This window comes from Ctenopharyngodon idella, chromosome 7 (assembly GCF_019924925.1).
Source record: "Ctenopharyngodon idella isolate HZGC_01 chromosome 7, HZGC01, whole genome shotgun sequence".
Classification (NCBI taxonomy): domain Eukaryota; kingdom Metazoa; phylum Chordata; class Actinopteri; order Cypriniformes; family Xenocyprididae; genus Ctenopharyngodon; species Ctenopharyngodon idella.
Window position 1 is genome coordinate 43528754 of NC_067226.1, and position 26544 is coordinate 43555297.

At 35.5% G+C, this 26544-nt stretch overlaps 2 protein-coding genes across 4 annotated transcripts in view; both read right to left on the bottom strand.

The window, feature by feature from the left end:
• The window catches only part of dhx38 (DEAH (Asp-Glu-Ala-His) box polypeptide 38), a 30369-nt gene extending 12442 nt beyond the window's left edge, over positions 1-17927 (bottom strand). For both annotated transcript variants that reach the window (XM_051898503.1, XM_051898502.1), the window contains exons 1-19: positions 17762-17927; positions 16738-17088; positions 12396-12607; positions 12155-12316; positions 10956-11112; positions 10732-10850; positions 8968-9047; positions 8053-8208; positions 6510-6671; positions 6308-6415; positions 6093-6214; positions 4233-4370; positions 3915-4101; positions 2316-2501; positions 1999-2139; positions 1812-1922; positions 1309-1425; positions 1121-1228; positions 921-1033 (exon numbers count right to left, since the gene is read on the bottom strand). In XM_051898503.1, the coding sequence (XP_051754463.1) occupies positions 921-1033; positions 1121-1228; positions 1309-1425; positions 1812-1922; positions 1999-2139; positions 2316-2501; positions 3915-4101; positions 4233-4370; positions 6093-6214; positions 6308-6415; positions 6510-6671; positions 8053-8208; positions 8968-9047; positions 10732-10850; positions 10956-11112; positions 12155-12316; positions 12396-12607; positions 16738-17063 (2705 nt within the window). In that variant the 5' untranslated portion in view covers positions 17064-17088; positions 17762-17927. The remainder of the gene's footprint in view (positions 1-920; positions 1034-1120; positions 1229-1308; positions 1426-1811; positions 1923-1998; positions 2140-2315; positions 2502-3914; positions 4102-4232; positions 4371-6092; positions 6215-6307; positions 6416-6509; positions 6672-8052; positions 8209-8967; positions 9048-10731; positions 10851-10955; positions 11113-12154; positions 12317-12395; positions 12608-16737; positions 17089-17761) is intronic.
• A 725-nt stretch (positions 17928-18652) lies between these two features.
• On the bottom strand, positions 18653-26193 carry LOC127515172 (cytochrome b5). 2 transcript variants are annotated; one of them, XM_051898525.1, is made up of 6 exons: positions 26041-26193; positions 25723-25938; positions 22827-22955; positions 21258-21284; positions 21107-21138; positions 18653-21023 (listed from the first exon to the last, which is right to left on the bottom strand). In XM_051898525.1, exons 2-6 carry the CDS (start codon positions 25909-25911, stop codon positions 20933-20935), a joined length of 468 nt encoding a protein of 155 aa, XP_051754485.1. In that variant the 5' UTR covers positions 25912-25938; positions 26041-26193; the 3' UTR covers positions 18653-20932. The 2 variants fall into 2 exon arrangements, with proteins under 2 accessions (XP_051754485.1, XP_051754484.1); XM_051898524.1 differs by having other exon boundaries at positions 25723-26115.
• Positions 26194-26544: the final 351 nt, after the last annotated feature.

Here is a 26544-nt window from a genome sequence, read left to right on the forward strand (position 1 = left end):
CTTGAGTCGCCATTGGCTAGTAAATTTTTTGTTTTACTCGTCAGACTTTTTTTACATGGAATGCAAGAACAATGCAAATGAAAGTTTTACAAAAAATTCTATATTCATAAAATATAAATATAAAATTAATTTCAAACACTATTAAAGTCAAGTAAACAATATGTTGTTTAACATTAACACAGGCAGCAAAAGGAAAATTAGGCTGCTGTCACTTTAAGAGCTAATGCACTGATCCAATATACTGATACTGTTACACATGTGTTTTCTTTCTCGACTGTTTACATTCACTTAAGACATAACCAACTATGTTTACTAACATACTCGCCAAGACATGACATAATTTTGTGTGAAACTCTGTTCAAGCACAAGACGACGTGAAAGAGAACTTAATTCAGTTCTCACTTGCTGTCAGATGCGGCTTTCTGGCCACGGTTCTGATGTGCAGTTTGCGCACACAAAACTTCTCACAGCGCACACGAGTTATCTTTCGCATCTTCTTGCACTTCAATGTTTAAACTGGCAAAGCTTAAAAACGCGTGCAAATGATAAACTTTCATGACGATGCATAAAATCGGTGTCAGTTCTGTCAACGAGCCCTGCATGTGTTCTCTCTTTCTCTCACGGTGTGTGCGCATGTGTGAGAGAAAGCGTCAGAGGGCGCTCTCAGCTAAGCAACGGTATGTAAAGCTCAGCAGGCAATGAAATTATATTTGCGCTAAACTTATTTTTTGCCTTTAACTCAATTACAGGCGACAGTAATCGTACAATTTACTAGCCAATGGCTAATTAAATACATTTTTTAGTCGGCTCTCGTGAAATTTGGTTGCATATGCGACTGATTTACTCGCATTATAGAGGGTTGTTTATGGTTTTTTGATGTTCGGTATTGAGGCTTTGAGGGAGGAACTGAGTGAACTTACCTGTAACACTGTCCTGGGCCTGTTCTGCCCGCTCTGCCAGACCGCTGGTTTGCATTGGCTTGACTGATGGGGTACACTTGTAGCGCATCCATGCCAATGCGAGGGTTGAACACCTAAACAACACAAAGTAATACTTCTGTTAGCATCATACGTGCAATTCCTCTATTAAAGACTGGTCATTCATAGCAGTTCCATTTTACCTTCAGTTTGCAGTAACCAGAATCCACCACAAACATGATGCCATCCACTGTCAGAGACGTCTCGGCGATGTTTGTAGCTACAATACACTTCCTCACTCCATCAGGAGCCTGTCAGTAAACACATAGGTTTAGTTCACAAACATCTCATGATCAGGATCTTCCAGTGTCCAACAGAGACCGATGTTTACCTTCTGGAAGATCTTTGCCTGCAGGTCTGAAGGCAGCTGGGAGTAGATGGGCAGCACTGCCAGAGCTGGAGCGTTCTCTAGATCCTCCAATCGCTCCACAATCTGATCTGATGTCACCTGCAGGAGCACAGACATCATGTGTGTTATACGATGCCTCATTAGACAACACAAACTTAACAATCACTATATTTCGAACTAACCTTATATATACTCTTATGTTCCAAGAAATCTGACTTCAATCGGCATATTTTACATTATACACATATATATATATATATATATATATATATATATATATATATACACACACACACACATTCATACAGTATAATATATATATATATATATATATATATATATATATATATATATATATATACACATACATACATACATACACACACACACACACATTCATACAGTATATATATATATATATATTTATTATTACAAACTGTGATTCCATTCATAACATCTTCAGCACGACTACAGAATCTCCTCACCTCAATGTCCTCCTGACCAGGCATGAAGATGAGGATGTCACCCGACATCCCGCTGAGATGAATCTGTAAGGCCTGTTTCACAGCCGCCTCCACATAGTCCTCCTGAGGAGTCTGAATCACACCAGCACTCAGCGTCAGTCTACAGCACACCAACCAGCTTTAACTAAAGACGCTATTAACACCTCACCTTGCTGAACAAGATATCCACTGGGAACGTCCTGCCTGGAATGTGGAAAATAGGAACATTGCCGAAGAATGCCGCAAATTTGTCCGAGTCCATGGTGGCAGATGTGACAATGAGCTTCAAGTCTGAGCGTCTAGACACCACCTAAGTAATCCAAAAGTGACTCATCAGTATCAAAATGTAAACTCAACAGTCCTCTTTAAATGTAAATGTACATTAAATTAGCGTATGAAAACCAGTAGGGTGAAAACAGTATGCAACACAATCCTCCTCCATTCATGTGAAAGTGAGGAGGACAGACAGCTGGAGACATGGCTCACCTCTCGGAGCAGCCCGAAGAGCACGTCAGTGTTGAGGGAGCGCTCATGGGCCTCGTCCATGATTACAGCGCTATAGTGGTCCAAGTCTGATTCCCGCAGAGATTCCCTCAAAAGAATCCCATCCGTCATGTATTTTATTACAGTGTTCTCTGATGTACAGTCTTCAAAACGGATGGCATAACCAACCTGGTATACACATTAAAGCAATAAAACCCCTTAGCCATTTTATATAATATATACATACTGTATACACATATACATAATATAACAATTATATAGTTTTTTATTTTTATGTCAGTTTTAGTTTTAGTTATTTTAGTACTTCAAATTCATGTTGCCAAATTTTAAGGTTTTTTATATTTTATTTCAGTTAACATTTATTTAATTTCAAGTAACAATTTTTTTTTTTTTTTATGGTTTTAGTTTTTGTTAACCATAATAACCCTGATTAACATTATTGCACTGTATCATCCTCTCATTAGGGTAAAATACATAACATACAAGTCACCTCAAATCCACCAGGTGGCAGTATGTCCCTTAAAATCAATATCTTTTGTCAAGTGAATGGACAGAAAATTGGTCCAGGCACACAAGGGCTGCGTTTACACTGCGAGCCTAAATACACAGACCCGTCTTTTGACCATATCTGATTTTTGGCCCGCCTGTTTACATTTACTTTAGACACGACTGGTATCCGATATCTGTGTTTACATTAATTCCCGCCCAAAATGATTGTCGGTGATCGCTTACGCACATGGTAGACCCTCGGGTTTTGAATGGCCGTGCTATTAAAATTATTTATATATTGCACGTCGGGTGGCCATGACTGTTTGCCAACATGGATAAGTTAATATCTGCCATGGATGTTTTGCAGCGTGAAATCTGATTGAACGGATATAGACCGGAAAAAGTCATTTTTGTTTATTTTATCTATGACTCGTTAGATAATTCTGAAGTGAAATAAAGTAGCATGGTAAGATTACATTTATGTGCATGATTTCGAATATGAATGATAATGATAATGAGAGAAAGAGCAAGAGAGAGATCGTGCGAGAGTATGAAGCTGGAAAAGTTTCACCTCATTGCTGAGAAATATAATGTTTTCATTTCAGTAGTGAAGCTTATTTATTAAATTCACTGGGCAGAGGTTGAAAATCAGCTGCTGAATGTGTGTGCGAGCAATTTCTTTCCTATAGGAAAAGATATCTAGATATATAGATATAAAGTTCTCACCCACCACAATAAAAAAAAAGCTGTGAGTTTTAATGCGAGCGCATACATCATGTCTGCATTAAAATACAACATTAAAATCATATATTTTTATAGGCAAACATTGCCCTCGCCTTGTGGTGGCTTGGCATTTCAAGGAGAATGCGTGTTTAGACGTAGGTCGGATGTCAAGATATCGGATATGTATCTGATTTAAAACCACATTTGGAAGTGGCTCAGATCAGAAGCGGAAAAAAAAATAAAAAAATCGGATCTGGTGCGGATTTTTGAGTTTACACGTGTGCAACAAATTCTGATCTGTGTCAGATGTGAGCAAAACAACAGATTTTTTCAGCCAGTGCAAATGCAGCCAAGATGTTGGGCACCAACCTCTTCTCCCAGGTTACTGTTCATTTCTTCGCTGACTCTCTTGGCCACGCTCATGGCTGCCACTCTGCGAGGCTGTGTGCAGCCCACCATGCCATAGCCGGTGTAACCGTCCTCATGAAGATACTGCGTCAGCTGAGTCGTCTTACCACTGCCCGTTTCCCCGACCACAATCACAATATTGTTATCCCTGCCAGAGAAAACACACAACATAAAGAAAACATCAGCATACCAGGTGGGCAGACACATGAGCTCACAAATTTAGTGGCAGATTTTGTAAGGAAGTTGATGTAAGTGAATTGATTTGAGTGTCACCAGGACCTGATGATGTTGAGCAGCTGCTGGCGAACAGCAAAGATGGGCAGATACTGTCTCTGCTCTAATAGAGTCTTCTTCTTAGAAAACTCACTGCTCGCTTCATTCTTCTCCTTCATGTGATCAGCAAACTTCTGCTCCGCTCTGAAAAAAATGGAAGGTAAGAAAGATGAGGAGGCCCAGAGAGAATCTACAGACGTTTTTTTTCACAATTTCTGAGCAGCCTTTGGGTGGGACTGTAAAATTTGGTGGAAAGAATTTAAACATGCTAAAATGTGCCAAGTGGAGCCATGTCAGATATATATATAAAAAAAGTTAAAATATCTACAATACTCTTTAAAAGATATTATAATTTGAGGAGTCTCTCATGCTCACCAAGGCTACATTTATTTGATCAAAAATACACTAAAAACAGTAACACTGTGAAATACTATTGCAATTTAGAATAACAGTTTTTTCTATCTGAATATATTTTGAATTTTTTCTAGTGATAACAAAGCTGAATTTTCAGCATCATTACTCCAGTTTTCAATGTCACATGATCCATCAGAAATCATTCTAATATGATGATCGGCTGCTCAAGAAACATATTTTATTATTATCAGTGTTGAAAATTACGGAAGCTTGTTTATTCCGCCACACTGAATAAAAAATAAACTTTTTATCTCACAATTCTGACTTTTTTCCTCAGAATATCTGTTCTGAGTCAACTTTTTTCCCTCAGAATTGGACTTTTAATATCGCAATTCTTTTTTTCTCAGAATTGTGAGATATAAACTCACAATTGCGAGAAAAATATCAGAATTGTAAGATGTAAACTCGCAATTGTGAGAAATAAAGAGATAAAAAGTTGCAATTAACAAGCTTCCTTAGAAAACAGTTGTGCTGCTTGATATTTTTTGTAAAAACCATGATACATTACTTTCAGGATTCATTGATGAATAGAAATTTTAATATAATTCAAGATTTCAAACAGAAATCTTTTGTAAATATTTCATATGTATTATAAATGGTTGCCCTCGACTTAAGATTTTTCTAGTCGACTAGTAGTCGTTCATTTAAGCCATTAGTCGACTAATAACACGTTTATATTAATAAGCTGTAAATCATAATAATGAGCCTTTAATTGCCTATATATAATACATAGCCTAATCAGCGCTCAAGTGCATGCACAAAGCTTGCCACAGCACACCGGCAAATGTAATGAGTGTGTCATGAAAAAACAGCAAGGAGACTGTCTAAACATTTTAATAATTTATTGATATTGTTTTCTTTGTTTTCAGCTGCAGAGATTAAGTCAGCGATGCTGACGGTTCATGTCCGTTACAAGCTCAAGTTTACTGAGACCGAGACGGCAGAAAGCGCATCCTGATTGTTTTCATTATTTTACAAAAGCTTTGCTGTTATTGTGAGTTTATAGAAAAAAAAAGTGGACCCTTTACAGTTTGCATTACTCTTATCTGTATGACCAAAATGATGGAGTATTTTAAGTTAAATGCAAGTGATCGCACCGGTGCCTCCATGGATATGCGCCTAATAATAGTGCATATTTATCTAGGACTAGACTAACATTAGAGCGAGTCGGACTTGTGAAGTTTCTACTACTTGCTTGTTTCAAGAGATAAGTCATATTTGAGGTCGATGAATGATAGGCAAATGTTTGGATTTCCTGCCATTAATGATCTCTCCCTCACGGACTGCATGACCACTTCCTGTGGAGTTTTTTTTTTTTTCTGTGACTAACCGACTAGTAAAATCTTGGTCGACCAAGCCTCTTCTAGTCGACTAACGGTTAGTCGACCATTAGGGGGCAGCCCTAGTCTTTATAAATACACACACACACACACACACACACACAATTTCTACCTGTAATCCACATTTCCATCTTCTCCAACAGTTTTTCCATCTGATCCCTCCTCCTCTGATTTCTTGATTCCCATTATGTCACCCAGTTTGGTGCCAGCAAGCTCCCAGTGTTTGTGTTGTGCCTGTCAGGCGGAAGAACCAAACGCAACAATTACATCTACAATGCTGCCCTGGAGGGAGAGTGCAAATCAAACATAAAAAAACCAGATGCGCACCTTCTTTCTCTCTTTCTGCTCTCTGTGTCGTCGGACAAGCTGACTTCCCTTGCGGGAGATGATTGCCATGTCTGAGGTGGCATCTTTCACTGGAATGACTGGCTCAGGCTGGAATCGCAGGACAAACGTAAAATCATCAATTAAAGACTAACAAGTTTGGCGACTCACCAATAAACACATCCATGCAGAGAGACGTCTGTACCTGCTTAGTGAAGACAATCCTCCCGTCCAGGAAGGGTGGCACGAGGTTATGGACAAGTAGGTGGACTCTGGTCGCATTGTCTTCCTCAAAGTCCTCGTCCACCTCCAAGCGCTGAACCACTCCACTGGTCAGCATGCGGTTGGTCTCCCAGCGTTCGTTATCCTGGAGTGAAACACACATGTGAGTAAACAGTGTGTATCAGTATATTAGATCCTTGCATTCAGTCTCAAGGCTGTGACACACCAAACTGACATCAAAGAACTAGCGGCGCTGAAAGCCGACTATGTTGTCGCTTCGCGTCGGCTGCATCTCGGCCAAAAAGCTGCTCTACGTGTAAGGAAATAACTGTTTATATCAGCAGGTATATATTCTATAGTCTATATTCAGTCTATATTCGTCATTCAAAAAGCGAAAACTGCAGATACTGTATATAATGTTTTAATGAAAATATTCACACATTGGAATGCTCAGAACAGCCTTTTGTCTGTGCCATCTTGACTTCTTTGCTTGCTTTCATCCTCATGTACTGACTCGTTTGCTAAACTCATTCCCTCACCAACGGCCCTGATGCCAATTACACATGCTGAATCAAGCAAATCCACCGACGTGAGCCTACGTGTGGAACACACCACAAAAACTAGCCCAACAGATGCTCATTGACGGCCCAACATTGTTGGTGTGTCATGGCCCTTAACGTGACAGCAGCCTAATATAAGCTACATGCTGCTATCTGTGTCATTAATGTTAATCAAACAACAAAAGATGAGGTGAAAACCACTCACTGCTCTTGAACAACTTTCTTATCTTTAATAAGAATCCATTAATTTTTTATTCATACTGTGAAGAATATGCAATGTTTTATCCCATTGTTTGTAATTTACTTACTTTTAACAATTGTTTTTACATTTATTTGCTCATAATTTTAACAACAAAAATAAAATAACAAAAAACTATTTTGTGATATTTATTGTTATTATGAAATAAAATTTTGCTCACATCACCGACCTCTACACTGGCAGTCAAAAGTTTGTAATAATTACGTTTTTTGAAAGAAGTCTTTTATGCTCAACAGGGCAGAATTTATTTGATCAAAAATACAGTAAGAACAGTAATATTGTGAAATATTATTACATTTTAAAATAATTGTTTTCTTTAATATATTTTAAAATGTAATTTATTCCTGTGATCAAAGCTGAATTTTCAGCATCATTACTCCAGTCTTCAGTGTCACATGATCCTTCAGAAATCATTCTTTTATATGCTGATTTGCTGCTCAGTTATGATCAATTATTATTGGTGCTCAATTATTAATAATGGTTCTTATTATTATCAATGTTGAAAACAGTTTTCGCTGCTTAATATTTTTGCGGAAACTGTGATACATTTTTTTTTTCAGGATTCTTTGTTGAATATTAAGTTCAAAAGAACTTAATATAAATGTTAATGTGATGAATGAAAATGTTTTTAATGTGATGAATGAAAGTTTTAAATTATTTTAAATTGTAATAATATTTCACAATATTACTGTATTTACTCTATTTACCTCATTGATTTGCCGCTTCTGCGCTGAGATGCGTTTCTGGGTCTGCTTCTGTAGGATCTGTTCCCTCTTCTTCACATACTCTTCGGAGCTGGACGTCAATGGGTTGTGAAACTCATCATAACCTTCATCCATCATGTACCAGTCTCGATCAGCTTGCTGTTTGGGCATGACACAGTTAGTTATTACTCACCAAAATACCAACTTGAACATGAAATGGCATGCGGAGGCCGTTTCACTTCCACACTTTGATGGATTTCTGAATGAAACGGGATACTGATAACACTTTGTTTCAGGTCAAGTCACAGCAAATTTATTTGTATAGCGCTTTTCACAAAACACATTGCTTCAAAGCAGCTTTACAGAAAATTATGATGTTAATGTTTAGAATATCTTTATATTTACATGCCTTATGTTCACAATTAGCAGAACAGCACTGAGTGATAATATAGTTTACATTTTGCAGTGATACAAACAATCAAGAAGTTGAAATATGCTATATTGTATATTTCGCCCTGTGCGAGTATACTATTTGTATGGGGATACATTATTATTCAGTACCTTAAAATGAAATGTAACTGAATATTCAATAAGAAAAGCAATGTAAAGCAGGAACTGATTGAATAGTGAGTTGTTTGAATTATGAATACTGGGAATTGCATACCAGAAGGAAGCCAGAGTTGAATGTGAGTTTGCTAAATCAACAGATCTCTGGCTATTGCTTATTATTTTTCAATAAGCCATAAGGCCTATATGACATCAGTGGAAAAGAAAAATCAATTCAGAGATGGATCTAGTTATTATAATTTGATGACATTGAAATAGCATGCGCACATTAAACCAGGAACATATATTAAGAATCTGAAGAACATAAATAGGGTCAATTTTGATTTCATGTTGACTTTATAGAGCACTCACCCTCTGATCTTCCTCCCACTGTTCCTTCTCATCTTCATTATTAAACAGGATGCCGTCCTCTCTATCTTCCCTTTTATCACCTACAAAACAAGAAGCCATATAAATACAACACTATAGATGCTGTACATACACTACTGTTCAAAAGTTTGGGGTCGTTACGATTTTTATGTTTTTGAAAGAAGAGTCTGTTCACCAAGGCTGCATTTATTTGATCAAAATACAATAAAAACAGTAATAATGTGAAATATTATAACCATTAAATTAACTGTTTTCTGTTTTAATATATTTTAAGATGTAATTTATTTCTGTGATGATAAAGCTGCATTTTCAGCATCATTACTCCAGTCTTCAGTGTTACATGATCCTTCAGAAATCATTCTAATATGCTGATTTTGCTGCTCAAGAAACATTTCTTCTTATTAAAAATATGATATTTAATAAAGTGTGGAAATGTTTATTCTTTGATAAAACCAAGTTCAAAAGTACAGCATTTATTTCAAATGCAAATCTTTTGTAACATGCAATGTAAATGTTTTTACTGTAATTTTGATATCAATTGAATGCATCCTTGCGGAATAAATGTATCAATTTCTTTCAAAAATAAAAAAAATAAAAAAAACAATCCTACTGTCCCCAGAAGTTTGCAGGTAAGTGTATATTGACATGATACATATGCAGTTTTTTGTTAATCGTGTTAAGGTCACATATTTGCTTAATGTGTTCTTGATATTAAGATGGGAGAAAATGGCAATACTCGGAGTAAAAATAACAAAAAAAGATTATAAAATAAATAACACAAAATAAGAAAAATATTACTAGTCAAAAGGAAATAAATAAACAGTAAAACAAATAAATAAATAAATAAAAATAAATATAGATTTTGGAATTTGTAAAAATAAATAAAAATTAAAGCTGCAAGCAGCGATGAAAGGGCCCTCGCACCCGACCTCACCGCCACCCGTTAGGCCTTAGGAAAACAGTGAAAAGTGGGCGACATGCATGTAAGCGAGTAAATACAGGAGAATTATGGCAGTCATTTCAAAGTGCCACACTTCCTGCTGCCAACAGGTGGCGCTTTGACTGTAACTGAATGTTGCCATGTAGATGTCATCAGGCCATCTCAAGATCTTCACAAGTTAACACTGCTAAGGCCTTAAGATTAGACTGACCAAATACGATGTTGATCTGGTTAAATCTCTACAAGGAGTTAATCACAGTGTAAAACATGTAATTTCCTGTTGCCCGCAGGTGGCGCTATGACTGTAACTGAATATTGGCATGTAGATGTCTTCGGGCTAGGACTATAATAAAACATGTCAAGTTTGGGGCAGATCAGACTACTTTTTTTGTAGGTATTGGACTGTTACATGTGTGTACTGAATTTCATACCTGTACGTGAAATGTAGCACGAAAGGCGCTTAATTGAAATTTTGTAGGTGGCGCTATCGAGCCATTTTGCCACACCTAATTCTGAAACCCATATCAGACATCACTTTTCACCACTTCTGATGCGTGTGCAAAGTTTTATGAGTTTGAGCATGTTTAGGCCCTCAAAAATGTGATTCATTTCAGAGAAGAAGAAGAATTGACTGAGCAATTCCAATAGGGTCCTCACACCATCGGTGCTCGGGCCCTAATTATATAATGTACATTAAAATACATTAAGTTTAAAATGTTTAAATTTGAGTTAAAAGGTACTCAAAAAAAATATCACAAATTTTTACCACATTCTCCACAAAAATAACTTGTAAGGGGTGTCTTTACCTTTTCCTCTGGACAGGCGTGGGGTGGAGCCAAGATGCTTCCTGTCATTGGCCCACTCGTTGTACTTATATGATGGGGTTGGTAGAGGAGTATCTGCTGGATATTGAGGTTTACTTGACCTGAACAACAAAAGAGACAAGGTAACATCAATTAATATTCCTTCTGACCAACGCAAACCATGTCACCACATAACCTTCAACCAAACGTTCATCAGTGAGTCATACCTGTCTCTCCTCTCACTGTCGCGGACTGAACGATGGCTGCGCTCGGAGCGGTCGGACTCCCGGTGCGAGGGAGCAGGAGACGGGCTCTCCCAGTGTGAGTGACGTGAGCTGGAATATCCGCTGTCATCTTCATCCCAGCTGGAGCGTGACGGAGTGTCTGCATGGACATATGAACACTTGTTAGTCCTGAAACAGCATTGCTATCAACCAATCAGATTTTAGGTTTAGGTTTATAGTTAGGATTAGGGCTGCACGATTTGGGGAAAAAAAAATCTAATTGCGATTTTTCTGATAAAAACAAAAAAACAAAAAACAGGTTTGCTGTGCTTGTTTGTAGGGTTGCACAATTTGGCCAAAAATGTGTGATTATAAATCAATAAGGCTTTAAAATGATAATAACAATAATAATAATAATAATAATAATAATTATTATTATTATTATTATTATTAAATCAAATTATAAAAAAATACTACATAAAAACTAAATAAAATCTATTACTATTTTAATATTTAACTGTAAAAATTAAGAAAAATAATATAATAAGTATAATATAATATGATATAATATATTCACATATATGATATAGCTTTTCAACTGCTTGATTGCTTGTATTGCCGCAAAACGTAAACTATAGTATAATATAATAATATAATAAAACAGAACAAAACAACAAATACTATTGTAATATTTCACTGTAAAATAAAACATTTAGTCACTTATATATATATATATATATATATATATATATATATATATATATATATATACACACACATGCATACAGTACATACATACATATTATATATATATATATATATATATATATGCATGTTAAAGTGACCCATACTGTCTAAAACACGCAGAGCATATCCTTATTTATTTAATTAAACGGCAGCCTTTGGGATTAGATAATCACACTAAGCAATATTGCGATTTCAGTTTTATTTCGATTAACCATGTAGCTCTAGTTAGGGTAAAACTAGGGTCAGGTTTGTGGGATGCAACAACATTCTTCTCAACCTATCATTTCCTTCTGGTTCTAATAGTAGGTTATTGTTACAGTTAGGAATGCATACAGAATACACAGAAGGAAAAGTTCTTCTTGGGTCAATCTCTATAAAAAATATCAGAGGAAATGTAATGACAACTGACATTCAGTATTGTTAAAACTGTTCAGGGTACAGCGTTCTGAGCAAACCTTTGAGTTTGTTACGGGGTGATTCGGGCTCATCGCGGCGAGTACCACGGCTCATGCGCTCGGACGTGCCGTCCCTCTGAGAGCGTTCACTCCTCACACTGCCGTCACCGCGCTCGGAACGACTGCTGCTGGATCCATGGCTGCGGCTGCCTTCCCGTTCATCTGCACAAAGCCCATAAAACTATGATCAGAGCCTGAAATTCTGAGCTGAGACCTCACAGGCGGAGAGCACCTGACTTACCTCTGTCTTTTCTTCTGTCTCTGTCACGGAAGCGGTCGTTATCTCTGTCCCGGTCTCTGGATCTGTCTTTGTCTCTGCTCTTGTCTTCTTTGGAGGATGCATAAACCCCATGTTCACGTCTGTCTTTCTCCCTCTGTTGATTTTTCCGCTTGAACTCCTCACTAACCCCTCCTGGGTTTGATGGCGTTTCTGAGCCAGTGACACGGTACTTCCTGTAGTGGCAAGAAACAAACAGTAAACTCATGATTGAATGGCATTTATTTATTTGCTTGCGTCCAAGGAAAGATGGAAGGTCACAAGACACAAGATGGAAGGTATTAGGAATGTTCTGGATAAAAAAAGATTACATAATAAATAATATAATATCCAGAAGTAGAGCTGCACAATTAATCATTAAAAAATGGCGATCTCGATTCAAACACCCATGTGATCTTATTCCTAAATGACAACGATTCGCTTGTTTCTATTAAACCTCTGACAAAATCACAGCAGAACATTCAAATCTGTGTTCACACTACCGCTGAGCCAGAGAGAGCCGTTGTCATGTATAGGTATGAAACAGCTTCACAAACAGTCTTTTCAACATCACAGTTTTGTTATTTGTGTTACAAATATTCTAATTATCACAGAAGTACTAGGATAAAAGTTTATAGAACTTTATAGAACTAGTTATTTGTATTGAATAATTTATTCAAACAAGGGCTGTTTCCGAAATCGCATACTCTCTTGAGTAGGTACTTATTTTGAATTAGGCATGTGACAGTATCAAATTTTGCTGTGATTAATTGCTGAAGCTTTTATCACAGTATACGGTATTATCACGATATTGAAATAAGTTGCAAAAAAAGGTGTTGTCATAGTATAACAGGTTTAAGAACTCTTTTTGTAATAACAAAAAGAACTCTGAATGTTTAAATACAATAATACAATACACCAAAAATATATAAAGTAAAATTTTCAAACAGATTAAAGTGCAAACGAATTAGGCTCTAAAGAACAATTACCTGTTGTTCTTTATAGCCTAATAAGCTCTACAATAAGCTCTCATTATTTAATGCATTAACTAAGACTGAGCAATAACTACATTTGTTACAGAAAGTATTATTTTTTGTTAATGTTAGTTAAGAAATACAACTGACCATTGTTAGTTTTATCTCAGGTCCATTAAATAAGTTCTTTTGATTTTAGTAATATTATTAAACAGTAACTAAGAAATTAACATTAACTAAGAATAATTAATGCTTTATAAGTATTTTTCATTGTCAGTTTGGTAACAATGAATTAACATGTTATGTCTCAAAGTTTTACTGAACAATAAAAAATAATCAGAAAATTTCTAATCATTAGGGCATGTTGTAGTCCAGATTAAAATATAAAAATGTTTTAAGTTTGAAAATAAATAGCCTATTAAGTCTTTAAAGGGGATCTATTATGCCCCATTTTACAAGATGTAAAATCTCTGATGTCCCCAGAGTGTGTATGTGAAGTTTTAGCTCAAAATACCCCACAGATAATTTTATATAGCATGTTAAAATTGCCACTTTTCGAGGTCGAGCAAAAACGTGCCATTTCAGTGTGTGCCCTTTAAATTCAAATGAGCTGCTGCGCTCGGCCTAAGAGGGCGGAGCTTCAAGAGCTCATTCTCCAGTGTCAGGAGTCAGTCAGGACGCACTATAATGTCAGAAACTGCGAATATATGCTGCATTGAGATAGAACAGGTATAGTTTAATTTAACTATGGTTATAACTTATATTGTCTTCTTGTTTTTGTATCCACTATATTAGTACAAGCCTGTTTACCGATGAGTTTTATAACATTTATTGTACTTCACACAAAAGATGAAGCGTCCGTTTTCACTCTAGAAAATCACTGTAAGAGCTTAATAAAACAGTGCATGTGTGCATTAAAATATTATCCATAAACTCTCTCTCTCCCTTGCATTATCATCAACATACACAGCGAAGTACACAGAAACACTCCTTACAACTAACAGTAAACAAATATATAAAGACATTATGCCTTATCGGGTGGTGCTTAATAAACTGGTAAACTTTATATCCGTAAATCAACTCCGATGAACTGTAATAAAGTGCTCTCACCTTCTTTACTGTCGTATCCAGTATCACTCTGGAGACTGTAAGCTGGATCACGAACAGTTTAATGATCTATCCTTGAGTAACAAATTTTTAGCACAACCCTTTGTTTTGTATTGTCCCTTTGTATTGACATTCGTTCACAAAGCAGTCCGGTGTGAAATGATTCGCGCAGACACAAACGAATTTCGGTAGAGTTGAGGGAGCATTTTCTTGGAAAACAAAATGAATCCACCTCGTCTTCAGCGGCTCAGATTTAGGGAGTAAATGGAGAGAGCTATGTGGATTAATCCATCCGGCTACAGAACACCTAAAACACTTGGGAGACGTTCTCGTCAGTGCAGCAATGACGGACTGTACAACTCGCTGTGAACACACTCAGGACGGTTCTACGTTAAAACGGCAGTGTCTGTCAACATTCGTGGGCGGGGCCTGTGGCTAATGTGATGTCACATTGACAGGGATCTGGAAACAGCTTGTTCAGAGACACTGCTTATGATTTATTGGGATAAAAAAAAAAAAGTGGTTGGATTTTTATCATTATAGGGTGATTGTGTACACACACTGCCAACACACATTTATGTCCAAACATTTTTTAATTATTAAGTAATTAAGTATTTGGTGCTGTGATGAACAACACTGAGATTATAAAAAAAAAAATGAACGGCTGTTTGAAGCATTTTAAAAACTTCACTAGCGCAGTTGCTTTGTTTGCGGGGTTTCCGGGGTAACCGCTGCATTCTGCTGTTCCATCAGCGCCCTCTGCTGTCAGAGAGTGAACGTGCACTTCCATTCTCCTTCACTCGTTCCGCAATGTGCTTCTCATGCACATTGGGCTTGTTTACATCTGAGCGCGTGTCCCTTTTGACGCAGAATACAGCGGTGTTGTGCATTTTATATGGTTGATGGGGAAAGTATTCTTAAATGCATTATAAAAATTTTAATAATTGGTTTACAGTATTTTGAAGTGCCCACGATAACAATATCGTGCATATTCATTATCGTGATATATTGCATTACCGAATATCGGCACGTCTATTTTGAGTAAGTTATTACTTTGCGACCACTAAAAAAGTATGTTCTATATAGTATGAATGTGTGTAGTATGAATGTAATCTGGACGTACTACAGTCATCCGCCATGTTGCCCTCATTACAAAGTGTCCACTTCAGAATCTCGCCAGAAGAAGTAGGTCATCCCGGTACTTTTTGCCTACTGTGAATTCAGACATACTTCTTTTGTTGCACACTGTTTTTCTCCTACTATACACTGTTTTTCTCCTACTATATAGTAGGGAATTATGCGATTTCGGATGCAGCCAAGAAGTATTTATGAGTGAGTCATTGAATCATTCATTCAAACCATTTTTTTTTTTTAAATAATTCATTTCAGATTAAACATCTTTAAATAGACTGCAGCAATTAACATTTTGTCAGAACCTCTAGTAAATTACATGTTATTTTGTTTAGTTGTCTGTTCAGAATCGTGGGAGAATTGTGATCTCAATTTGAAACAAAAAAAATTGTGATTTTCCATTATCCAGAATCGTGTGGCTCTATCCATAAGGAAATATAATAATAATAATAATAATAATAATAATAATATTAATTATTATTATTATTCCATTATAATGCAAGGAAATAAATAAACATTTTTAAAATTATATATATATATATATATATATAAAAAAAATCTAGATTTATATAAAGACCCAGACTACAAAACATAAAGACCCAGACTACAGGTCTCTCATGTACAGCTCAGCCAGCAGAAACCTCACAGCTCGAGCTAGAACTCAGCTTTTCTTACTCTTTCACTGAATATGATGAAATATATTCATGAAGAAATGTCTATGAATAAACTTTCAATATGTATGTGATTTTTGCGTATGTGGTTTCAATTGTTCCTACATTTTTTCGGAAATTCAGAATACATAGTACGAAAGTTATTGCTGAATCATGGTTTGTTCGTGAAAATGTTCATACACAGATTTCACAAACAAATTCATACGTTTGCACACTTAGGGAACGAGACCCACTGTTCTTTATAAAAATAAAAAAAAAATAAAAAAAACTGATGTCTATGTGTAACAAATAATTTTCGGTTACACTTTATTTTAAGGTTAATTAATTACATGTACTTACTATGAAGTTAGTATTAAGGTTTGGTTTAGGGATATCTGCATGTAATTATGTTTAATTCACTGTTAGTAGTAGGTACATGTTACAAGGACACTAAAATAAACCCACCTTTCTTTTTTCCCATTCCTGCTCTCGCCATCCTCTTCAGTTTCATCATCAGACCCTGAATCACTTTTTCCCTCCTCCCAGTCCCTGTAGGACGACACCTTGGATTTCTTGGGTTGATCATCCAGCTTTTCCTTCCCCTCACGCTCCTTGCGTTTCTGGGCAGCCAGCAGATCGAGGCCCAGGAGCGAGGTGCGTGGAGCGGGCGCTCTGAACACATGCTGTTCTGTTGCAGCGCTCTTCTTCTTCACTATCAGCCCCCCGACCTGCACACTGGGGTCACTCCCTTCTAGTCGATGCAGGGAGGAATCATCTTCCATCTCTTCCATCTCAGCTGATGGATTTCTGTTCTATCTATAAAGCGATTGCAAAAAGTTACTAATTTGGGCCAAAAATACACAGCCTTTGTGTTATAAGTCAAGTAAACACGTGCTGATAAACATGTTATTAATATAAGTACATGTAGCTAATTATAAGTTAAAAGTAAAAACTGGAAAATGGACATGTCTAAAATGCCCCAAAACAATACAACGGTTAGGTTTTGCCCCTAAAAAAAAGTCATTTTCTAGTAATGTTTCTATCACAATACCAGTTACTACAGCTAATGTTGTTAAAATGTACATGGAGGTATTATTAGCCACAACTGTCACAACAACAATACATGACAGGAAGATTCTTCAACTAACGTACCTATAATTTTGAAGGAGATACCAAAATAATTTAGAATTCAATTTAATGTTTAACGTTTGGTGTAAGTCTTAAAATATTACCAATAACTATAGTAACTAACGTTATAGTGTTTGGGGTGCCACAGTAAGGTAAACAAACACTAATAACTGAACTGATAATATATCAATGTGAAAATAGAACCAGCGCTGCCGTCATGTAAACAATGTTATCAATATTTACGTTTATTAGACTGAGGAATGGAGCCGATTAAACCGGTCACTGATGTACATGATGAATCTCTATAATTTGTTATTATAAAACAGCACTACTCATTTATAAGAAAAAAAAACGGAGTTACCTTTCAAACGATGGGTTCGTCAAAACTGCTCTACACTGTATAATAAAAGTTATTCGCTGTATGATAAATTAAAAAAACATTTAATGAACTAGCATAGCGGTAAACGTCAACAATGTGTACAGAAGGCCGCCATTACTATCCCAGCATTCACAAGGAAGTGACGTCCGTGATTCCAGTCCGATTCCTCAACGAATCGAATTTTTTGAACCGGTTGTTCTAAACGATTCAGTCAACCGGATCTCAAAGCTTTAGTAAATCAAACGATTGTAAAAAATCGTTTTGGAGTAAGCAGGGAGATGCTGGTTGTGATCAGGGTTTGATTTGAGTCTTATGTTCGTTCATTGGCCCTTTCTGTGGGTTACACGTTTTGTCTCCACCAGAGCCGTTAAATATGTTTTTCAACGGCTCTGGTCTCCACCTCGTGCTTTTCAGTTCATTTTATTAACCATGTCACACTTAATTCAATATGGGATTTGCAAAGCTTATTGAAAACGTGGCGATAACAGCATGCTTTAATCAAACTACACAGTAAAGTTGAGCGCCTGGAAGCATTTTTGAGTGATTGCTAGCGAATTGGTGAATTTTAACCGATTTGAAACAATCCGTCCGAAAGAACCGACTCCCTAATGAATCAGACTTACCATCACTTTTTACCAAGCGATTTCTTCTTCAGAATAACAATGTCCAGCATATTTAATGTATTAGTAGTAGTAGTAGTAAAGTGTATGAACGCACAGAACCACCCAAATATTTTTATTTATATGGAGCACAATTTGTTCAGTTACTGGCAAATTTACAGATAAATGGGTCTCATGTGACATTGTATTAGTACTTACTAATTTTGATCCTTGCAACCACACATCTTGTAACTGCAGAGTGAAGACAAGCCTGAACTATTTCTTGATTTATTTTAATCATACAATGCCATAACTGATTTTTACAACACAAGAAACTTTAAATTAAGCAAAAAGTTAAAAAAAAATTAGATCATTTGTATACAGAATGACAACCATCAAATTCTTCAGCAGTAATACCATTTCAATGCATGTTCCTAATTTAGTCTAAAATACAGTGTAAAGACAATAATTACATAGTACACAGATATACTTGCATCCTTAACCATTTATTGAAACGTAGCTGACATTTTTATAAACACACATTGATTCAATGCATCAGTTGTATTCATACTGACGTACCATAGATATTCCTAATCAGACAGATAAATTATAATTTTTATTAAATATATCACATTTATCTCAGCAATATTAAAGGCCTTGAGCTGTGATTCTTCTTGTTGAACTACAAGAGAAGATAGTGACCTAGAGTCTAACACACTTGTGCTCAATTCAGGACTTTTTTTTTTTTCTATGACTATAATTAAATTATGACATTAACATGTGATTCTATGAAAACTTGACAATGTTGTCAACATCTACACATATAAAATGCACACAAATGTGAATATCTTAATATCAATTGTTAGACAAAGCTGAACACATTAACTCAGCCCGGCAGGAAAATAATTTGCACATATCTTGGGGCAGAAATGATTTTAAAAACATGACTGAAAAAAACAGAAATTTGGGCTAGAAATATATATATATATATATATATATATATAAGAGAATATATATGATATTGAGAATAATTGAAAATTTATATATATATATATATATATATATATATATATATATATATATATATATATATATATTATATATAGATATACATATATATAGATATATAGAATGACTCACTCAGTGTGTTTCATTAAAAGCTACTTGAATTAAATCCACTATTGTTTGAGAAGGAAATACAATGCAAGATTTAATAACAGAAGTACACAACAGAAGCAAACAAAAGTAGACATTTTGGTTTACTTCTACTTTTGAAGTTGACTAAAGACAGTTGAACGGTAAACACTTGCATATAATTTTTTTTCATGACCTGCCCTTTAAGCTAAAGCCAGTCGAGCTAGAAAAAACATGCAAGCAATGCTAAGAACAATTCATCAGAGAAGCATATAAGAGCAATGACTATATGAACAGGTACTCTACAAGCTGTACAACAGTTCAAACACTTCCCAAAGAAATTCTTACCAACATTGAAACAAATTGTTAAAAAAAAAAAAAAAAAACACACACACACACACGCACATTTAAACATCTCTCAAATGCATCATTACAAATAGACTGAGTAATGGAGTCAATTTCAAGTTTGCATTTACAGGTACCATACTAGAAATCTTCATTGTATGAAAAAAGCATACATATATAACGTCAAAGCATAACTGTGACTCTATGCTACATTTCTTACACTTCAGCAATTGCACATTGTCTGATGTTGAATGACAACATTCATGCAAAAGTGTTATGACAATATATGAAACAATGACAATATTTTCTAGTTTTCCTTAAAAGGATAGTTCTCCTAAAAAATGAAAATTCACGATAATGTCGTTCCAAACCTGTACATACAACAAGATATTTTAAGAAATGTGGGTTTTTTTCCCCCTCATAAAATACAAAGATTCTTCAAAATATCTTCTTTTGTGTTTTTCGCAGAAGAAATAAAGTCATACTGGTTTGAATCAAGTAGCTAAATGATGACGACTGAATTTTAATTTTTTTTCCTGAACTACCCCTTTAAATCATGTTGTATAGAAATTTCTTTTTAGTAGCACGACTCCATGCTCGTCTCTTGGAGATGCAATTTTCAACTCCACATGAATCATTTGGTCAAAATTCTCAGGTAATAAACCTAAGGCAATTCACTGACAAACATCAATTAGCAGCTATGTGAAGGCTGTGGACATGTGATTTGTCAAAATTAGGATCCGTCAGCAAAATCTGGACCATACCTGATCTTTCCAACTACACTCTAGATTAATTTAAAGGAGTTGAAATCATTTCCAAGTACATTTAAAAAGACAAAAAAAGACAGAAAAAGTGACCAAGATCAGAGATAGTATACAGCTGCATTATTGTGGATTCTGAAGTGAAGGCTGGTAGAGAAACCAGTCAAAATGAGCCAATGCGCTATGGACCAATTTCCAGTCAGTGAAGTAGAAACTAAAGAAGAAAGGATGAGCAGGAGTTTAGAGAGCGATCTTATAGACTCACTCAAACAAGTCAAGGCCTCCAGACAAGAGAAATATAGCGGTGAAAAAGTTCAGGACGATTTGTGTTCCAACATGTAGTAACGGTACATGATGCCCACAAGTACAGCAGCTATGGCAGGAATTAACCAGGTGGTCAATGACCTGAGCAAAAGACAAGCAATCAGTTAAAAAACAAATCAAACATGAGCACTGTAGTTCATGTAGAACTGAATCGGACTTCTTACCTGGACTCCTTGGAAGTTGTGATGTAAACTTCCTAGAACAGAAACGTGATAAAGTGAGCAAACATTAACAAACCGCAACTTTTACATGACAGTCAATATGTTTTTGCATCGGTCACAATGGTCAGGAAAGAGTACTTGGAATTGTTTTTACCTTTTTTGATTCTTTCTTTCGATCATCCTAAAACAGGAAAATAGCATTATTAATGTTTATGAATTTACACATACTTAAAGACATAGACTAGATTAGAGCTGCAACAACAAACTGATAAAAATAATAATTGAAAATTAATTAAAAAAAAAAAAAAAAAAAAAACTGACAACAAATGTTATGGCTTAATCACATCTGAGTGCTGTGCACAGGAAACAGCCGCTATTTACATCCCTTTACTGCAATGAATAACGCATTTCTATGGACAAAACACATCTAAATCTCTGTAAAATACAGAGTAGATCTACACGATTAATCGCTAAAAGATTGCGATCTCGATTCAAACACCCACAATCTCATTCCTAAATGACAACGATTCGCCTGTGCCTATTAAACCTGTCTATTATCATGAAACAGATTCACAAACATCACAGTATCATTATTTCTGTCTTACAATAATTCAAACCATCACAGAAATACTTGGATAAAAGTTTATAATTCAGATATAAACACTGATGTCTACAGAAGCGATCAAAATAGAGCAAATCACCTTATGCAAGTAAACTTGACGCTTCAAATAAAGATTGTATCAATTACATCGTTACACCAGTAGGTGGCAACAAGTGACGGTTAAAAAATGTATTTGTCATTGAATCATTCATACCAGAATCCAGATATTTATCGAGTAATGAAACAAGTGAAGTCTTTATGAGAGAGTCACTTATTCATTAAAATGCTTTGTAGTAGAAATCGAAGCTGTAATTCAACTGGAGTGCCAAATTGCAGAGCTGGTGCAAACATCCACATCGCTATGATCATTTGCTTTCTTCACTGCTGTTTTTTCACCGCTGTCATTTTTGTTGTGGGTTTATTTTGTTATTAAAGGAAAGCGTATAGCAGATATTTACATACTATTTACATAAGCCGTTCTCAATAGTGTGGGCGGCATCGGGATGTTCGCTAAAAGTATACCGCTGCAAAGGTATTTCAAACTTCTTTTTAGTCCTTAAAGGGTTATTCACCCAAAAATTAAAATTATCCCATGATTTACTCACCCTCAAGCCATCCTAGGTGTATATGACTGTCTTCTTTCAGACAAACACAATCAGAGTTATATTTTAAAAAAATATCCTTGCACTTCCAAGCTTTTTTCGATTAAGCTTTTTTTTTTTTTTAATTGAATAATCTAATGAAATTTCCACACTTTGGATCGTGCTCGATATTTAGCCGATAATAATGGCTGATTTTCAGCATGCCAGGGAGTCGGAGCTGCCACCATTGGGGATGACCATAAACAGCGTGACAAAGTTCCACGCAAAACACTAATTTACATAATCGACTGACGCATCGTTCCAGCCCTACTTACTTACATTCTATGATTATATCCTTATCTGTATATGTTAAAAAGTCACCCAAGTATTTCCATTTCCAAATAATCATTAGTTGCACCCCTAGACTAGATGATTCTTTTCAAGGAAAAGTCATGTACACGCAGCAACAAAGCGCTCAGACTTTTTAAAATTGGTTCATCTTTAAACTAATATATTCATCAACAAAAAAAACAAGCACTACCATATGGAGTTCCCCGATGTAATACTGCTGGAGCATCTCTCTGGCATCTGTGGAATGACCCACATCCTCAAAGCTTTCTGTCGCATCTGCACCTGCTTGCTCCAGCAGAACCTCTTCACCTCCTGGATGCTATGAAAGAAAAGGAGATAAAAAGTTTATATCCTCTAACACCGGCACTCTTCATTGATAGACTATTTTGCACATCCCATCCATAAATTCAGACACATCTGTTGCACAACTTTCAACCTCTGATTTCTTTTTACAGTTTCTGGGGTTTGATGTTACACAATGGTGAGAAAGCGTACCATCCAAACAACTAATATCAAGATTTCTTTGCAAGCCTTTTGTAAAAATAATAATAATAATAATAATAATAATACATTTTAAAGTCACCATGAATTCAAAATAGAAAATTCTTGTATTTTAATTTAAATATTGCAGTATTTATAATAAATTATTTATCCACACACACTTTTTTTCTTCAAATCGTGCTTTGTAATCTTTAATCAAAAAAATTCCCCTCCCTCTTGCAGCGACATCTCTTTTTGCAGGGCAACGTGTCACTCATGAGATTGATCAATAGCAAACCACAACCATCCAATCAACTCCCCATGGACAAAATAAAGTCCTGCCCTACATTTTTTCTTGTTCAAGAAGCTGTTTCACTCAGATATACATCACAATAGGGAAGAAAAGACTATCGCAACTTTTATTTTATGCTGTCTTTAAAAAAAAAAAAAAAAAATTCAGAACTGAAATATTTTACTTAACTTTGGTCCCGTTAACAGTTCGGCCAGAACACCAAACTAAAATACTTTTAGGTGAATCAAAAATAAAGTGCAAAGTACACCATTTCTAGAACAAATGACTTTATGAACCAGTTTATTTTAGTGAATCAAACACTTCAGATTCAATTGCAGAAGTTACTAAAAAATCTTATTCACTAAATGAATCAGGAATTATTAATTACAGGGCTCGACAATAAGGACTGCCCAGTGGCCTGGGGCCAGCGTGAAAGACGCTCGAGACAGTTGACATAATTGTCACTTGCTTGATCGGGCCAGTACTGCGTCGTCACGAAAATTTATCATTTCCACGTATCTTGTCAATTTAAAACATTAAAGCGATTTTTAACCATTCAGATTCAAGTGCAAGACGTCGCGAAAAAGAACTCAATTCAATTTTCAGAACTCAATTTTCTTTCATACACAGACAGCTCTCTGTGTGTCGTCTTTTTGTGCTTGAACGGAAAAATACACACAACAAAAGTATGTCAAAATGCCCGTCTTGGCATTCACGTAAACAAAGTTGTTTTATGTCTTAACTGAACGTAAACAGATGAGAAAGAAAACGCATGTATAATAGTATGTTGGATCAGTTCATTCGTCTTAAAGTGACAGCAGTCTTATAAACCAAAATAACAACAAAACTTTTTTTTATATTATTTATATATATATATATATATATATATATATATATATATTATATATATATATATATATATATATATATATATATATATATATATATATTATTTGGTGGGTCCGTGGAAAAAATCTTTAGCGTTGAGCCCTGTTAATCAGCTCATGTCCAACCTATTAACTAAAAACTGTTACTGAATGACGTTTTACATTAAAGTCGGCATGAAACAGAACAATAGTTTTTTTCTTCCCTATTGTTATGTATATATGTGAAACGGCTTCTCAAAAAAGAAACCAAAATGTAGGGCAGGACTTTTGTCCATGGAGAATTAATTGGATGGCTAAAGTTTGCTATTGGTCGTTCTCATGTGATTGACAGGTTGCCCTGCCCTCACGCCAGTAAACACTTCATCAGAGAAAAAAGATTATATTTTGATATTTGAGGGTACATGAATTAAAAATAATAATAATAATAATAATAATGATGTACGTGGATAAATCATTTATAATAAATATATCTTGAAAAAATAAGAATGGTCAATTTTGATTTCATGGTGACTTTATGGTATTGAGACGTAAACAGTCAAAGTCGTTTTATACTGACTGTTGTTCAAATTACAATATTATACAGTTTTATTGTAATTAGAAGTATTTTATAACAATCAATACATTATATAACAAATTAATGTAGCATGCAATCACATTTTTTGTTTTGTATTATTGAATAAATGGAGCAACTGGACTGCATTTATGCCGACTCTAACAAGTGTGTACACACATCTTTCTGATTTTTTATCGTCTGTAAACTGATAGGATATGAATAATGAGGGCAGTAAATGCCATATGAATTGCAATTCTTCTTTCTTTCAAACATGTATTTCTCAAACCACGGAACCTGAATCGTAAAACTCATGATTCCCATGAAAGATTCGATCACCGATTTGCTCGTTTTCACAAGCTTCTTGTAAGAAACACAGTAGTTACGTCATACTACAACGAAAACAAAGACGTGTAGGTTGTATCAAACTCCAAAACGTGACACGGGATTTGAAGGACAATAAAACTTCAATCAATCAGCACGTGTCGCATTTCATTGTGACAGCTCAACGTGACTGGGCTAGCCGGGTAGATATGTGGCTAAAACCCAGTCATGAAAAGCCTTCCTTTAAATCTTGCTAGAAAATAAATATTTATAAAGAGTGTTAGCTAGTTTAATCCTTCAGTGTTGTTTACTGCACTGAATCCAGTATGCTAACTCACTGATCGGGCCACACTAACTTTGATTATCTTGATAGCGGATTATATTTCGAGTCTAGAGACATAACAGCTAAAATGAGTAAAAGTAACTCGTGTAAAATATATATATGTGATAGAAAAATGATGTAAAATGTAAGAATTAGTGCTGTATGGTTAACGTTACACAGTGTGAGGTGTTATGTGGACTGGAGGACATGATGAAACTCCAACCCTCTTACCTCCTCCATGAAACTTGTGATATCGTAAACTTTATCGTGGATGATGAGCCATGTATCTTTGATCATGTTATGGGCTTGAATCTCCTCGCGTGTGTAATATTTTACACCGCTCTCCTCCGATGTGAATGTGTTTTCATCCTTCATGTTCTGATTCTCTCTATTCACTGAGCTTTCAGTTTCTTCCCCCATATTCACTCGCTTTCTGTCGCTTCTATGCTGGAATTCAGTGGAAAACAGTGCGCAGGTTTTAACGTTACCTGTAATCTTTTAGCTTGAAGCTGTTTTTCTAGTATTATTATTGTTATTATTACACCCAACCTGTCCAGTTCAATTCCAGTCTAGCCGGCACACCATTTCCATTTCACCACCAGTCACGACAAATGACCGAATCCATTCACTTGAACCAAACTAGCCAATCAGCGCTGAGTTCACTCTGCACACTGCCACACGTGTCCAATAACAGCCAATCAGAATCAAGAGCAGAGCATCACGAGACTGCCAAACGTGACACACATGTTATACGCACGTTAGCGTCACGTTACACAACCCTAAAAGTCTTTAATACTGAAAAGTCCTAAATATATTTTTGGTTGTGTGTGTATTTTTTGTGACTGGATTGTGTTTATCATCAAATGCGTTAGCTGTCAATTCAGAAGTGTATAAAACACAAAGAAATTGCGCACTACATCAAAAATCAAATCAAAATTAGGCTAATTTAGACTAGCATTCAAAAACTTTTTTTTTTTTACATAACTTTTGAAAGAAGATCAAGATAAAGTAGCTCTATAAAGCAGCCTGTTTTTTCTTAAAAATCCTGACCAT